This window comes from Dermochelys coriacea, chromosome 13 (genome assembly GCF_009764565.3).
Source record: "Dermochelys coriacea isolate rDerCor1 chromosome 13, rDerCor1.pri.v4, whole genome shotgun sequence".
NCBI lineage: Eukaryota > Metazoa > Chordata > Testudines > Dermochelyidae > Dermochelys > Dermochelys coriacea.
In genome coordinates this window covers 21,117,803-21,133,069 of record NC_050080.1, presented here as the reverse complement: position 1 = coordinate 21,133,069, position 15,267 = coordinate 21,117,803, and the positions used below count along the sequence as shown (strand labels likewise).

The window sequence follows — 15,267 nt, the reverse complement described above, 5'->3', positions numbered from 1 at the left end:
TGAGCTCTCAGAGGCGGAAAAAAAACAAAACAAGGAAAACTAGATTTGACATTACTGATATTTCAAAGGTAAAAAGTAGGGAGGAAAAGAAAAATCTTTCAGACTTTTTATACATGCCAAAGAAGCGCAAAAGTTGTTGTTTTTCCCCCCTTACCTTTTATGATTGGGCCCTGAATTTGGGCAGCTAAATGACGGAGAGATTCCTTGGACGCAGCACAGACTGAAGTGCAATTCATAATAGTTGTGCCAAAGCACTTTAAGGAGATAAGCTCAGGAAAATTACAGGTAAAAAGAAGCCTGTGAAAATGGAAAATCAGATGATTGATCATAGATGGGAGGGTGGCCTGTGTTAATTATTCATATATATTTAGATAACGCACCAATCTTGAGGGGAACATGTAGATCGAGGAGGCAGCACTGTGCAAGATTGCTTCCTTAGGCAATTTTGTTGAATACAGACAACAGAATCACAAGCTATTTTGGACCTGGTATTTGGAAACATGTCCTCTGGATGTTACTGCTCCAGAGCTGGCCCCAATGTAGAGCATTCAGGCTGAATGCATGATTGAAAAGAGAAGTCTTGAGACAGTGGTCCTATTTGAATGTGAAGAAGCAGAGGGACTTCAAAGTGACCTTACCTGCGTATTCAGGATTATGAAAGGGTTTGATATAAGGTAGAGCCAGACTAGAAGGGGTTTCCAAAACCACCTGCTTTCTGAAAATCAGGAAAGTAACATTAAACGGGTTGCCGATTATATACAGAACAAGACACATCTGGAATAAATTGCCTGAGGCCACTGAAGCAAACAGTAGAAATAAACTTAAATGACAGCTAAATATTTTGAGGGTGAGATAAGGGATTGCAGAAGCGGAACAATTGGGTGGAGATGATAAATCTAAAGGAGACAGGCTGCAGCATCGCCTGAGCAAACCTATGTGAAGGAAGAAAGAGGAGGGACCAGAAATTAGGAGTAGGAAGAAAATAACCCCAAAATGAAGGGAATGGGGGGGAATAATTAGGATCCCACTTAGATTTAGTATAATATGTTTATGGGACAGAGTTAAACCCTCTGTTCTATTCCGGTGCTACTGGCGTCCTCATCACCATATTACAGGGGTGGCCAAATTTACCCTTTGAGCCACATACGATAAATTGCAGAAGCTCGAGAGTTGGGTGCGCTTGCCACGGCTCGAGACTTAAGCCATGGGGGGCGCGCCTGCTGGGGTTTGGGGCTTCAGCCCCACTTCTGCTGAAGCCCCGAGCCGCAGCAGGTGCCTGCCCTGGGGCTGAAGCCCCATGACTCCCCATCCCGCCAGGGCAGAAGCCCCGAGCTCCACCTGCCCCAGTCTGATAGGTGAAGAATGGGGGGCAATGGGACGGGGTTCCGCGAGCCCCACTTAAAGGAGCCACCCCTGCAACAAGAACAGGGGGACTTGTGGCACCTTAGAGACTCACCCATATATTTGAGCATAAGCTTTCGTGAGCGACAGCCCGCTTCATCGGATTGAGCTGCCGCTCACGAAAGCTTATGCTCAAATAAATGGGTGAGTCTCTAAGGTGCCACAAGTCCTCCTGTTCTTTTTTGCGGATACAGACTAACACGGCCGCTACTCTGAAACCTGCAACAGTGCCTGAGTCTCCGGGAGGGCCAGGGCCAGGGCCAGGGTGGAGGAGAGCGCATGCTCAAACGTCTCATGCTAAAACACCCCACTATCGGAAAAGCGTTAGCACACGCAACCCCTCCCGTGCCCCCCGGGGGCTGGCTGCAGGATCGGGGCCCCCACTGGAGTCCGCTCCCTCCCGTGCCCCCCGGGGGCTGGCTGCAGGATCGGGGCCCCCACTGGAGTCCGCCCCCTGTCCGTGCCCCCTGGGGCCTGGCTGCAGGATCGGGGCCCCCACTGGAGTCCGCCCCCTGTCCGTGCCCCCTGGGGCCTGGCTGCAGGATCGGGGCCCCCACTGGAGTCCGCCCCCTGTCCGTGCCCCCCGGGGGCTGGCTGCAGGATCGGGGCCCCCACTGGAGTCCGCCCCCTGTCCGTGCCCCCCGGGGGCTGGCTGCAGGATCGGGGCCCCCACTGGAGTCCGCCCCCTGTCCGTGCCCCCCGGGGGCTGGCTGCAGGGTCGGGGCCCCCACTGGAGTCCGCCCCCTGTCCGTGCCCCCCGGGGCTGGCTGCAGGATCGGGGCCCCCACTGGAGTCCGCCCCCTGTCCGTGCCCCCTGGGGCCTGGCTGCAGGATCGGGGCCCCCACTGGAGTCCGCCCCCTGTCCGTGCCCCCCGGGGGCTGGCTGCAGGATCGGGGCCCCCACTGGAGTCCGCCCCCTGTCCGTGCCCCCCGGGGGCTGGCTGCAGGATCGGGGCCCCCACTGGAGTCCGCCCCCTGTCCGTGCCCCCCGGGGGCTGGCTGCAGGATCGGGGCCCCCACTGGAGTCCGCCCCCTGTCCGTGCCCCCCGGGGGCTGGCTGCAGGATCGGGGCCCCCACTGGAGTCCGCCCCCTGTCCGTGCCCCCCCGGGGGCTGGCTGCAGGATCGGGGCCCCCACTGGAGTCCGCCCCCTGTCCGTGCCCCCCGGGGGCTGGCTGCAGGATCGGGGCCCCACTGGAGTCCGCCCCCTGTCCGTGCCCCCTGGGGCCTGGCTGCAGGATCGGGGCCCCCACTGGAGTCCGCCCCCTGTCCGTGCCCCCCGGGGGCTGGCTGCAGGATCGGGGCCCCCACTGGAGTCCGCCCCCTGTCCGTGCCCCCCGGGGGCTGGCTGCAGGATCGGGGCCCCCACTGGAGTCCGCCCCCTGTCCGTGCCCCCCGGGGGCTGGCTGCAGGATCGGGGCCCCCACTGGAGTCCGCCCCCTGTCCGTGCCCCCTGGGGCCTGGCTGCAGGATCGGGGCCCCCACTGGAGTCCGCCCCCTGTCCGTGCCCCCTGGGGCCTGGCTGCAGGATCGGGGCCTCCACTGGAGTCCGCCCCCTGTCCGTGCCCCCCGGGGGCTGGCTGCAGGATCGGGGCCCCCACTGGAGTCCGCCCCCTGTCCGTGCCCCCTGGGGCCTGGCTGCAGGATCGGGGCCCCCACTGGAGTCCGCCCCCTGTCCGTGCCCCCCGGGGCCTGGCTGCAGGATCGGGGCCCCCACTGGAGTCCGCCCCCTGTCCGTGCCCCCCGGGGGCTGGCTGCAGGATCGGGGCCCCCACTGGAGTCCGCCCCCTGTCCGTGCCCCCTGGGGCCTGGCTGCAGGATCGGGGCCCCCACTGGAGTCCGCCCCCTCCCGTGCCCCCCGGGGCTCGGGCTCTGAGCGCTGCAGCACGGGCCCAGCTCCAGCCTGCGGACATGGGCCGGGCAGAGCAGCTCCCTGCCCGCCGGGCCCGGGGTAAGGGGCGGCCGGGGTCTGCGCGCTGCCCCGCTCGCCGCACGTGGCTCAAGCGGGGGGCTGCCAACAATGCTCGCGGTGGGGGAAGGGTCACATGTGCCCCGCCCCCTCTCGGCGCGGCGGGGTGGGGGAGGGCCCTAGCAACGCCGGCCCGGAGCTGGTTGCTACGGGAGCGGGGGGAGGAAGCGCTTCCTGCGGCGCTGGGAGGAATCGCTTCCCGGGCGGCGAGGCCTCGCTGCTGGAGCGGGAGGTGAGAGGCGCGGGGGAGGGGGAGTGTGGAGGGGCTCAGAGGATCGGGTGGGGATGGGGGGGCTCAGAGGATGGGTCGGGGCTCAGAGGATCGGGTGGGGGTGGGGGGCTCAGACGATGGGTCGGGGCTCAGAGGATCGGGTGGGGGTGGGGGGCTCAGACGATGGGTCGGGGCTCAGAGGATCGGGTGGGGGTGGGGGGCTCAGACGATGGGTCGGGGCTCAGAGGATCGGGGTAGGGATGGAGGGGCTCAGAGGATGGGTCGGGGCTCAGAGGATCGGGGTAGGGATGGGGGGGCTCAGAGGATGGGTCAGGGCTCAGAGGATCGGGGTGGGGATGGGGGGGCTCAGACGATGGGTCGGGGCTCAGAGGATCGGGTGGGGATAGGGGGGCTCAGAGGATCGGGTGGGGGTGGGGGGCTCAGAGGATGGGTCGGGGCTCAGAGGATCGGGTGGGGGTGGGGGGCTCAGAGGATGGGTCGGGGCTCAGAGGATCGGGGTAGGGATGGGGGGGCTCAGAGAATGGGTCGGGGCTCAGAGGATCGGGTGGGGGTGGGGGGCTCAGACGATGGGTCGGGGCTCAGAGGATCGGGTGGGGATGGAGGGGCTCAGAGGATGGGTCGGGGCTCAGAGGATCGGGGTAGGGATGGGGGGGCTCAGAGGATGGGTCAGGGCTCAGAGGATCGGGGTGGGGATGGGGGGGCTCAGACGATGGGTCGGGGCTCAGAGGATCGGGTGGGGATGGGGGGGCTCAGACGATGGGTCGGGGCTCAGAGGATCGGGGTGGGGATGGGGGGGCTCAGAGGATGGGGGGCTTAGAGGATCGGGGTAGGGATGGGGGGCTCAGAGGATGGGTCAGGGCTCAGAGGATCGGGGTGGGGATGGGGGGGCTCAGAGGATCGGGTGGGGATGGGGGGGCTCAGACGATGGGTCGGGGCTCAGAGGATCGGGGTGGGGATGGGGGGGCTCAGAGGATGGGGGGCTTAGAGGATGGGTCAGGGCTCAGGATCGGGGTGGGGATGGGGGGGCTCAGAGGATCGGGTGGGGATGGGGGGGCTCAGAAGATGGGTCGGGGCTCAGAGGATCGGGTGGGGATGGGGGGGCTCAGACGATGGGTCGGGGCTCAGAGGATCAGGGTAGGGATGGGGGGGCTCAGAGGATGGGTCGGGGCTCAAAAGATGGGGGTGGGGATGGGGGGGCTCAGACGATGGGACGGGGGTCAGAGGATCAGGGTGGGGATGGGGGTGGGCTTAGAGGATGGGACGGGAGTTAGAGGATCGGGGTGGGGATGAGGGGGGCTCAGAGGATGGGACAGGGGTCAGAGGATCGGGGTAGGGATGGGGGGCTCAGAGGATCGGGGTGGGGATGGGGGGGCTCAGAGGATGGGGGGCTCAGAGGATCGGGGTAGGGATGGGGGGGCTCAGAGGATGGGTCGGGGCTCAGAGGATCAGGGTAGGGATGGGGGGGCTCAGAGGATGGGTCGGGGCTCAGAAGATGGGGGTGGGGATGGGGGGGCTCAGACGATGGGACGGGGGTCAGAGGATCAGAGTAGGGATGAGGGTGGGCTTAGAGGATGGGACGGGAGTTAGAGGATCGGAGTGGGGATGAGGGGGCTCAGAGGATGGGACGGGGGTCAGAGGATCGGGTGGGGGTGGGGGGCTCAGGATGGGTCGGGGCTCAGAGGATCAGGGTAGGGATGGGGGGCTCAGAGGATCGGGGTGGGGATGGGGGGGCTCAGAGGATGGGATGGGGGTCAGAGGATTCGGGTAGTAATGGGGGGCTTAGAGGATGGGATGGGGGTCAGAGGATCAGGGTAGGAATGGGGGGCTTAGAGGATGGGACAGGGGTCAGAGGATCAGGGAAGGGATGGTGGGGATGCTCAAGACAAGTTGGGAAGGTGAGATACAACCTCAGGATGCTCAGAAAGGTTTTTGTGCAGCTGGGGGTGCAGAGGAGAGCGCTGTGCCTGGCAGGAAAACGGAATAAGGAAGGGGTCTGAGTCACCAGACCTAAAACAGGAAGGGATTTTTGTTTTTAAAGTAGGGATTGGGGGAGTGGAAAATGCCTCCCCTTTGTTTGTTATAGACAGAAGGAGTCTCATCAGGTTAATGGGAATCCTCCCGTGCATGGCTCACAATTGAAAACGTGCACCAAATGAATCCCCTTGCTTCGTTTCTTCTTTATAATCTGCCTGGGACCAGGTGTCCTCTTAACCGACTTTATCAAAGAGTGAATAGACACCCTGAACGTGAAGGATGTCACTCAGTTATAAGGCTGCTCATCTGTTTCCATTAAAGTCCCAGGCCAAAACTGTCAGACATGGGTACCTAAAGTTAGGCTCCTAAACCCATAGCTGTAAGTAGAAGTGGTCTCATTTTCAGAAGAGCAGAGCACCCTGAAATCCCATGGAAGCCAATGGGAGCTGCTGGCTCCCAACACCCTTGAAAATCAGGCTGTTTCTATTGAGGGGCCTACTGACTAGCTTCAGATACCCAGATCTGGCCAGATCACTGGAAACATTCACCTTTTGCTCTGACACTGTCATTCTTTGTCTTTACCCAAAGATGGATTTATGATGCATTGTTTCTTAGTGGTTTTGGTGTGCATGGTGCTGTATAACTATATTGTGGTAGGCCCCAAATGAGGCATTGTCCTCCTCCCCCTTGTTTTAGGCACTGTACAAACATCATAAAATGACAGTCAAATTCATTCCCTCTTCTGTAGAGCTTATAACCTGTGGTCCTGATCCTGAAAACTCTTAACCACTGGGCACAGGGCCTGATCCTGCACTCAGTGAAGTCAGTTGTTACACCTTCCATTGACTTCAATGGGTGCCAGATTAAGCCCATGGTATCCACTACTGTGACTAGTTCCTTGTTAGCTTCAGGGTTACAACTCTGTGCCTATGTCTTCACTTCTGCAAAAATAGTGTGTTTTTACATTGAGATAGCTAGCTTGATGTAAAATCCTAGTGGAGACAAGTTCATGGAGGATAGGTCCATCAATGGCTATTAGCCAGGATGGGCAGGGATGGTGTCCCTAGCCTCTGTTTGCCAGAGGCTGGGAATGGGCAACAGGGAATGGATCGCTTGATGATTACCTGTTCTGTTCATTCCTTCTGGGGCACCTGGCATTGGCCAATGTTGGAAGACAGGATACTGGGCTAGATGGACCTTTGGTCTGACCGGTATGGCCGTTCTTATGAGACAAGGCACAGCTAGTTTTTACCTTGATGTAGCTACTTGATGTAGCTAGTTGAAGTCAACCCCACGTCTCGCTAGGGTTTAGTTTGACTAGCTTTTTGAGATAAAAACTACCTGTGCCTTGTCTTCACTAGGATTTTACACTGAGGTAAAGACTTGGTGTAAAGACTCACTTTTTTTTGCAGTGAAGACAAAGGGCTGGAAGCGTTCTGCCCAGCAGTAAGGCCCTGATCCTGCAAAGCCATGTATTTAACTTAGACCCTCTGGGAGTACTAATGTGTGTAAAGTTAAATGCATGTGTAAATGTAAATGTTTGCAGGTTTGGGCTTTATGTTAGATGCAGGAGCCTTATCTACACTAGAAAACTTTTCTGTGGTGGGATTTTTTTTTTTTTACTGTATAAATTAGATCTGCTGTGAGCAGATCTAGTGGCACAGTGCTTAAAATGGTGGTGGCAGCTGATATGCTTTCTACACTAGGGCTCCTGATGCCGCTAACACCCCGGGGAAATTTTTAGAAAACTTCCCTAAGCCACAATGAGATATGAAATAGATAAGTAAGGATGGAAGGGAGATTTGTGCAGTATGAGATCAGGAGTTCTCTATTTTCACACTGTATGTATCAGTTCTCTTTTTTGGTTTATTTTTGCACATATATTTTTGGTAGGTTGACGTATCAGTGGGGGTTAGTGGAAGTGTGTTTAAAAATAAAAAAGTTATTGTTTGTTGAAAGCTTGAGCAAAAATCCTTTTTGCTGTTTTTCAATTTGATGAGAAGGATGAGGGCAGGGAATACAATCTTTAAAAAAAAAAAGTTCTAATTTTTTTTTCTTTTTTAAACAAAGCCAGATAACAAAATAACTGAAGTTTAAAATTTTTCCTGCCTCAGTTCTTCATTAAGAATTTCTGACTTTGCTTGGTTTGGGTGGAGATTTTAAAATAAGAAAGTTGAAAAAAATTACTTCTGAGCATGCTTGCTTGACACCACTTTGGACTTAGTCCTGCATTTGGATCTGTATAGGTGCCTGTGTAGAGCCCCATCAGCCCCTGCTCTGAGGGCAGATCCAGTTGAAGGACTGGCCTCTTGTATTTTAAACAGAGTTTAAAGAAGCCATTTACTCTTTTGTCATATCTCTCCCAGTCAGACAAACACAGAGGTTGCTTTGCTGTGTCTAACTGAAACACACCTATAGCAAAATCCTGCAAACAAACTGCCTCAACACTGGGGACAGGAAAATGTGTGCACAAGTCAATAAATCACCGGTCCTGCTGTTTTAGACCCTGATCCTGCACATACCTATGGACATGGGTACCTTTTAAGTTGACCTTGCCCCTTTAATGTTGTATGTCAGCATAAGGGGATGTCTTGTTAAATCAGCTCTCCCAAGTACAAATAGGAAAACTGTGAGCATGCCTCTCAGGGTGCTGATAGCATCTCATATCACTTAAGCTTCACTCTTGTGACTACCATGGCAGGTGCAGTGTCTGAATTTATCGAGCAATTCTGGCAAGAGACTTAATCATTATTATAGAAAGCTGTTTCCCTGATTTACAAAATGAATAGGCTTCTCCATTAGCAAATGATTTGGAATAAAATTTAAGAAGGAGAGGAAGAATGGTCTTGTGGTTTAAGCACCCAACTGGGATTCAGGAGATCGATTCCCATCTCCACCACAATCTTCCTGTGTGACCTTGGACAAGTCACAGAGGCCTCAGTTCAGCCAAGCACTTAAGCATGTGAGTAGTCCCTCTGACTTTATGGGTCAACTCACATGTTAAGTGCTTTGCTGGATCAGGGCCTATCTGTCAAATGGGGATAATAATACTCTGTGTTGTCTATTTAGCTAGTACGCTTTTCAGGGCATGGACTGTTTTGCTATGTGTATGTACAGTTTCTAGTACAATGGGGCTGTGTTCATGGTTGAGACCTGCACACTTTCCTGTGATGCAAAATGTAAGTAGTAATAAATGTCCAATCACATGTTCCGTTTCAGGGGTAAATATATACTTGCTCATTGCTGTCCTGCTATCACTGTATGGCTAGCACATACGTGGCAATTTGTTTAGCCTCCTCCCAGCCATAAGCAAGCTATTCTGGTCATCGGAAGGCTATTCTAGTCAGCAGCTTGCAAAAGATTAAGGCGTTTGAAGTGTGGGTTTCAGTCCCCTCCTTGTTATTGGCTCTGAAGCATGACAACACCTTTAGAGACACTAGAATCATTTATTCTGTGAGATTGTTTTTTAATGGAAAATAAAATTGACTGAATTCTAGAAACTATGCCTCAAAATAAACAATCTTCTGTGGTTATTTCACTGTAGAAACTGACTTCTTAAGAGTGTTTGTGAAGGAGGAAGGAGCTTCTGCCATGGCTGCCGAGCTGGATTCTCTCCCCCTGAAGTCCCAGAGCCCACATTCATGGAGAACATGCTGCGCTATGGACTCTTTTTTTGGAGCCATTTTCCAGCTGATCTGTGTCCTGGCCATAATCCTCCCAATTTCAAAATCCCATAAGACAGTAAGTTGCTCTCTGCAGTGCCAGCATGAGTGGGCACAATCGAGTGGTGGTAGCCAGAACCTAATGGTTGATCAGTAATTCTGTAGTTCAGTGCACTTCCTCTCTTTCCTGCAAGGATCCCTTTCCCTCTCTTCCAGTTTAACAGTCCCACGTCACTGCAACCCACTCCCCAGCCACAGAAGGTGGGAACAGCTGAGCCTGCCAGGGCTTCTCTGAGCATCAGCACAAAGGAGCAGCACTTTTCATGTGGGCTAAGTGTCCTTGCCTCTGCATTGCTCCCAATTTCTTCCAGCACACAGACAAAGGGCTGACTTCAGTCTCAAATCTACATTGCCATGTTAGTATTGGTCTTGTCCATTCTTTACCCTGTTGGTCAAGAAGGGAGTCAAGGCACACTCTGAGTAGAGTCTGCCTTTTCATAATCCTTGATAAAGGGTATCGCTGCATGCGATACATCTGAATTTCCTGGTGTTTGCTGGCACCAGCAATACAGCTTTCAGGACTGACTCCCACCTCTGTGCAGACATGTGGAAGGCCACCTGGCTGTAGTCCGCAAAAGGGGGGGACGATAATGTAAACTACAGGGCACAAAGCAACGTGAGATGGAGTTAAAATGTAAATATGGGCTAAACTGGAGTGATCAAAGTCCAACTGGCTGTTCTGATAGAACAAGATTCAAATGCACTTGGTAACCCCTGCATTTGTAGGGTCTTTAGTCTTTACACCAACTTTTCCTGATGGCAATCAGACCACAATACATAGTGATTTTATATATATGTAGTTGTCTTGATGTGTAGGATGGAGGCCAGTATTTACAGGAACAACTTAACTTGGGAAGTTTTCTTCTCTTTACTACTGATAATAGATTTGTTTAGAACAGGGGTCGGCAACCTGTGGCATGTGTGCTGATTTTTAGTGGCACTCTGCTGCCAGCCGGGGTCCCGGCCGCTGGCCCCACTCAGCCTGCTGCCGGTCTGGATGGACAGAACCCCGAGTCGGCAGCAGGCTGAGTGGCTCAGTCTGCTGCCGATCTGGGGTTCTGTCTGCTGCCCCCGCTGCCGGTCTGGGGTTCCGTCTGCCGGTCCCGCTCAGCCCACTGCCAGTCTGGGGTTCCAGCTGCCGGCCCCTGGCATGCAAAACCTTAAATTACAGTAAATAAATGAAGACTTGGCACACCACTTCTCAAAGGTTGCCAACCCCTGGTTTAGAAAATCTGATCCTTGTTGTGAAAGGATGAGGGGTATCTTTATCACAATATTAACTCTACTTCATGTGTCTGAAGCCTGGAACACCGCAATAATGCACTGAATGTAAAATATCTTAGATATATTTCTAAGATGGAAGATGCCGAACCTGCTCAAGGGTGTCTGTGTGTGTGTGTGAGAGCAAGCTGCAGCTCGAAGGGAGATGTGGTTTCTTTCATTTTCTTGATCCTGTTATATTTGGGGGGGAACGTTTAATGGCCTGAACTTTGAAAGTGAACAATAAGGAGAGTTCACACTTTGTCATAGGGAGCTGAAAGCCAGGCACTGAATGAGAGTTGTAACGCTTAAGGAATCATCCCATGGCGTGCACATGCTGTGGTTAAATTTTCAACACATATATGCTGCCCTCTTAGAGAAGCTGCAGACAAGTCCCATATGATCAATTTACAAGCTAATAAACAAGAATAGATGTCTTCTGGTCATGGGAGTGACACCAACTGCTTGAGTCTGTGTAGAATTCAGAACAGCTTCCCTCACTTGAGGAGGCTTCAGGCTTTGAAGACTACCTTGCTTTGAACATTAGAAGGCAGCAGTGATCATCGTATGGCAGCAGTGAACTCTGTATCCCTGAATAGGAACTGCATAGTGGTCTATTTCTCCACAGTATTGCTGTATTTCCCAGCTCCCCATGCACCGATTGCATCCTTCAGCAAGCCAGCCAAAACTCCTCCCTTGGAAGGCCACACAGATATGAATAGTAATAGCGCAGCAACTTGAGAACCATTTGAACCAAGCTCATTGTAACTTGAGAAACATTTGAACCAAGCTCATTGATTAAAAGGATACTGTCAGCTACTCCCCTCCCCCTGCATTATCTGTAACTCTCTCTTGGAAGCTTAAAACTAACACATCTTTCTCTGCCATTTTTGTGTGTCCTTTTCCAGTTGGCACATATTGATTGACAGAAATGTAGAAGCATAAGCAATATTTATGTCCAAACTCATTTAATGAAACAAGGCAATCTGCATGTGTGTGCCTTCTGGGATGAGACTGGCTCTGCTCCTTTGCATTTTTCCAAGATGACTAGAGTTTGTTTCCCATAATAGAAATGTTACCTATCATCTCCCTTGAAGGAAGAGATTGGGATATCTCTAAGCTATCCTTCTTAGTCCAGGTGAAGAGACCTTTGTCTCTAACTCTCTCCTAGATCTGGGGACTTGATTACAAACTCTGAGCTTTAAATTCCTGCTGCTGGTTTGTTTTTGTTTTTTTGGAGGAGTAGGGGTTTGTCTGATGCATGACGATGTTTTTCTTTTGCAAAGTCTCTGTTGAATGTTTCAGCACATGTACAGCTGATTTCAGAATTCTTTTTCTGTTCTTCCCATTTGGAATTTTTTTATTTCACTTCTCTGTTTCCTGCCCTCCGTCACAGGTATTTTTTGTTCTTCCTCCTCCGAGTCTTCCCTATAGGGTGTAACAAATTCACTGGGTAATGGAATGTGGTTCTGCTTAGCTTCTGAGGTCTGGTCTATACCCAGAGTTGCATCAGTAACAGTGTATGATTTTAAACCAGTGTAAGAAATAAGATAGATACTCCTAAATCAAATTAAATCTGGATAACATGGGGTTAGCTTGCATCAGTAATTTACAGACTGCATGTTTAAACCAACGGGTGCGATGTGTATGTTGACAAGGCCTTACATTAGTTGCTTGCTCCTTTTGGTATAGACACTCAGATTCTGAACTGGGATGAGATGTGAAATACAAATCTCATGCCTGAAAACATTACTGACTGTCCCTTTCTTAATTGACTGTTGTAGGACTCTGACAATTTTGAGTCTAAAAGTTCAGAGGTGGTGAAGAAGCCGAAGGTGGCTGCTCCGCAGCTGAGCAAGAAACCCAAGAAGGAAACCAAGAAGAAGAGATAAAAGGCCTTGTAAAGGAGCATTAAAGACAAGTGACTGCACACAGCCAGATGGTTAATTTAACTGTCCTAGTCAGCATGGATCATCTCACCTCTGATGGGGAGGGAAAGCTTACACTTGCATCTCCTCCATGCTGGCTGGGATGTGAAGTGAAGGCATGGAATGGGGGGCATGTGGTATGCCACTGAGGATATCTTTTTCTAAGTCATTCTTTTAAAGACAGATGGATCAAGGACATCACACCACCCAGCTTTGTATTCACTTGTATTGTTGTTACATCTAAAATATATCACTGCATTTTATGGCTTAGTAGTAATGGCTTTGTTACGTTTAAAAAAAAAAATTCTTCTTAGGTAATAACTACCCTGAGTCCAGAGTCGCCCAGCTCAGGGCTTTTACTCGCCCCTATCGCTACCACTCTGGGACTGCTTTCTTCAGCCACTCTAGTCATGGAAACATCTTTCCCCTCTGCTTCCAGCCTGAAAGAAAAAAATATGGAAACCTCAACTTTCTGTGGTCAGAGGGACTGAAAAAATGTAAGGACTAGGACTCTCTTAAAAATACAGAGACGTTCCATTATAGGAAGCAGCAGCAGAGAGGTTAGGAGTTTTGAAAACTGTCTGCCCACAACAAACAGAAACTCTATGTACCACATTCTGCTGCTAGCAAAGCATGGAAATCATTTTATCAGACCTCCCATCTATAAAGTTCTTTGGCAAATTTTGGGTGTGCATGCAGCTTTGCCTAGCATGGTATCCTGTGTCTCCTCTCACTGAACTCCTTCTGAAGTCAGCTATTATCCTGCCCTGGGGAAAGGAGGCAATGCAAAATCCACAGGACAATAAGCTTGCCATGAAACACAGCATAGATGATGATGTCTGTTGCTGTATAGCCATACACCTCCAGGCTCTCACTTTGAGGCCAGAGACCTAATGTTAGATTTAAATGTGGCTGGAAAGGATTATAAACATGCATGGTGATACAGCAGCAGAGCCTCAATAGGGCAGCACTACCCCCTGATGAGAGCTCACATGCCAGCTTGTTTGATCACTAGTGGGTCATTAGTATGAGAACCGCTGCTTAAATGCACTCAGAATTCAGAGCAGCACTAGGATCTGCTTTGAGGGAAAGTGTTCTATTGATTAATTCCTCAGTCCTGCAGTCAGATCCACATGGGCAGATCCCTGCCACTATGCTGCATCTTACTGATATTAATGACACAGGATGGATCCAGTTGCAGGACTGATGCCTGTTAGTGGGTATCAGATATTACACTCCATTTGGTCTAAAATATAAGCAAAACAATATGTTTGCACTTCTACAAATTACTACTGCTGAAGAGAGAGACTGAACCATCTGTTCCTTTTTGTGTTTCTGGGGTTTTTTGGATTCAGAGGGGTCTGACTCAAACTTCTGATCACTTCTCAGCTGTGCTGTAGGTACTGTCCCAGATGCTCTGCCTCCCTGCTTACACAGAATGTCACTGTCACTGGTTGCTGGAAGCACATTAGTGGTGGATAAAACCTGACTTGGAGAATCCTTCTGTAAATTCACTCTTCATTTGTTCTGCAGACAATTTTCAACAGAGTACCGAATGAAACACTAATAGACAAAAGAAGACCCCACCCACCCTCTACCCCAACTCCAGAGCTAGAATGATCTCTCGATGGAGCAAAGAAATGTTATGAAACAGTTGATAGGGAACAGTGATCTTTGTAGGCCACAAGTTCCTTGTTTTGCTCTATATTCCTGCCCAGAGACTCCAAGGGAATGAAAATAATTGTTGCTCTCCCAGTGTAGGTGCAGTTAGGGTTTGCCATTCTTTTTAAAATGAGGACAGATCAGCACTGGTCATGTGTCCTAGCCCACTGAAGTAGTCCCTCTTCTTGTGATTTGATGGGTTTTTGATTTGTTATTACAGAAGCACAAAGTATTTGGTGGTAACATGCACATAGCTGGAAAGGCAGAGGCTGTGTTGCAGCCTAAATAGCATGCTAGTTAATGGGGACTGTATGGCCATTGCCCTGAAATGACAGGCTTCCATGTCAACCCATCATTTTATTGCCAGTCCGAATTTTAGTCACTCTTTGGTAAACAGGAATTGTGAATATTTAGTTTGTTGTTTTTTAAAAATAGATGAGGTTCCAGTCTATTCCTTAGGGGAATATAGTTCAGCCCTCTGATTAGCTAAACATATAGTCTCTGCTCACCGATGAGTAATACAATATGTGTTGTATTTAACTTCTCTTGAACTGTGTATGTAATAAAGATAATTGGAAAATGCAATGACAGACTTTTTAGATTTTGCTGCCTCCTCTTGAACATTCAGTGTGAAAATAGCCATTGATTTGGGAGTGAGTGGGTAGGGGCATAAATAATGTTAGTCATAAGAATGGTCTGACTGTTAGAAAAAAGCTGCTCAGATCCCTCACCTGTAAGGAATTAGTTAATTGATACTGTAAGGTACTGTAGATGTTTGTGTTGGGCTCCTTTTGAAAGATGGCAAACAGTCCTTTAATATACATGCCCCCCGAGAAAGGAAACGATACCATGACTAAATTAATTTGTGTCTCATGGGATATTTTTGCTCCGAGAGCTCTAGGGAAGGTGTAGTAATGATTAAAATACTGCTTGTTAATGATACTGACTGGGGATCGGATGGCTGAGTAGACTGATAATGGGGATTTTTGCCTCTAGGTCCCTGGTTTGAATCTAGACCAGTTTAATAGTGGCTGAAGTATAGTACTGGCTGATGGCGGTTCATTGAGTTGGATGGAAATAGGTAGTTCAGCCAAGGTTCTGGTGACCATCACCGCTCAAA

General features: G+C 50.9%; 2 protein-coding genes across 2 annotated transcripts; one reads left to right on the top strand and one right to left on the bottom strand.

The window, feature by feature from the left end:
- Positions 1-1,711: 1,711 nt before the first annotated feature.
- LOC119842151 (translation initiation factor IF-2-like) lies at positions 1,712-3,313 on the bottom strand. The gene has a single exon (XM_038370068.1). It carries the CDS (start codon positions 3,311-3,313, stop codon positions 1,712-1,714), a length of 1,602 nt encoding a protein of 533 aa, XP_038225996.1.
- MANBAL (mannosidase beta like) lies at positions 3,303-12,748 on the top strand. Its single transcript, XM_043495487.1, has 3 exons — positions 3,303-3,351; positions 9,120-9,316; positions 12,342-12,748. The coding sequence occupies exons 1-3, from the start codon at positions 3,312-3,314 to the stop codon at positions 12,447-12,449; spliced, it is 345 nt and encodes a 114-aa protein (XP_043351422.1). The 5' UTR covers positions 3,303-3,311; the 3' UTR covers positions 12,450-12,748.
- The last annotated feature ends 2,519 nt before the right edge of the window (positions 12,749-15,267 follow it).

Bases quoted from the DNA above. Each gene is read 5' to 3' on its own strand.
- MANBAL (XM_043495487.1), top strand. From the start codon at position 3,312: ATGGGCCGGGCAGAGCAGCTCCCTGCCCGCCGGGCCCGGG. The intron at 3,352-9,119 runs GTAAGGGGCGGC...ATTTCACTGTAG, and splicing joins CCCTGCCCGCCGGGCCCGGG to AAACTGACTTCTTAAGAGTG. The intron at 9,317-12,341 runs GTAAGTTGCTCT...TGACTGTTGTAG, and splicing joins TTTCAAAATCCCATAAGACA to GACTCTGACAATTTTGAGTC.
- LOC119842151 (XM_038370068.1), bottom strand. From the start codon at position 3,313: ATGTCCGCAGGCTGGAGCTGGGCCCGTGCTGCAGCGCTCAGAGCCCGA.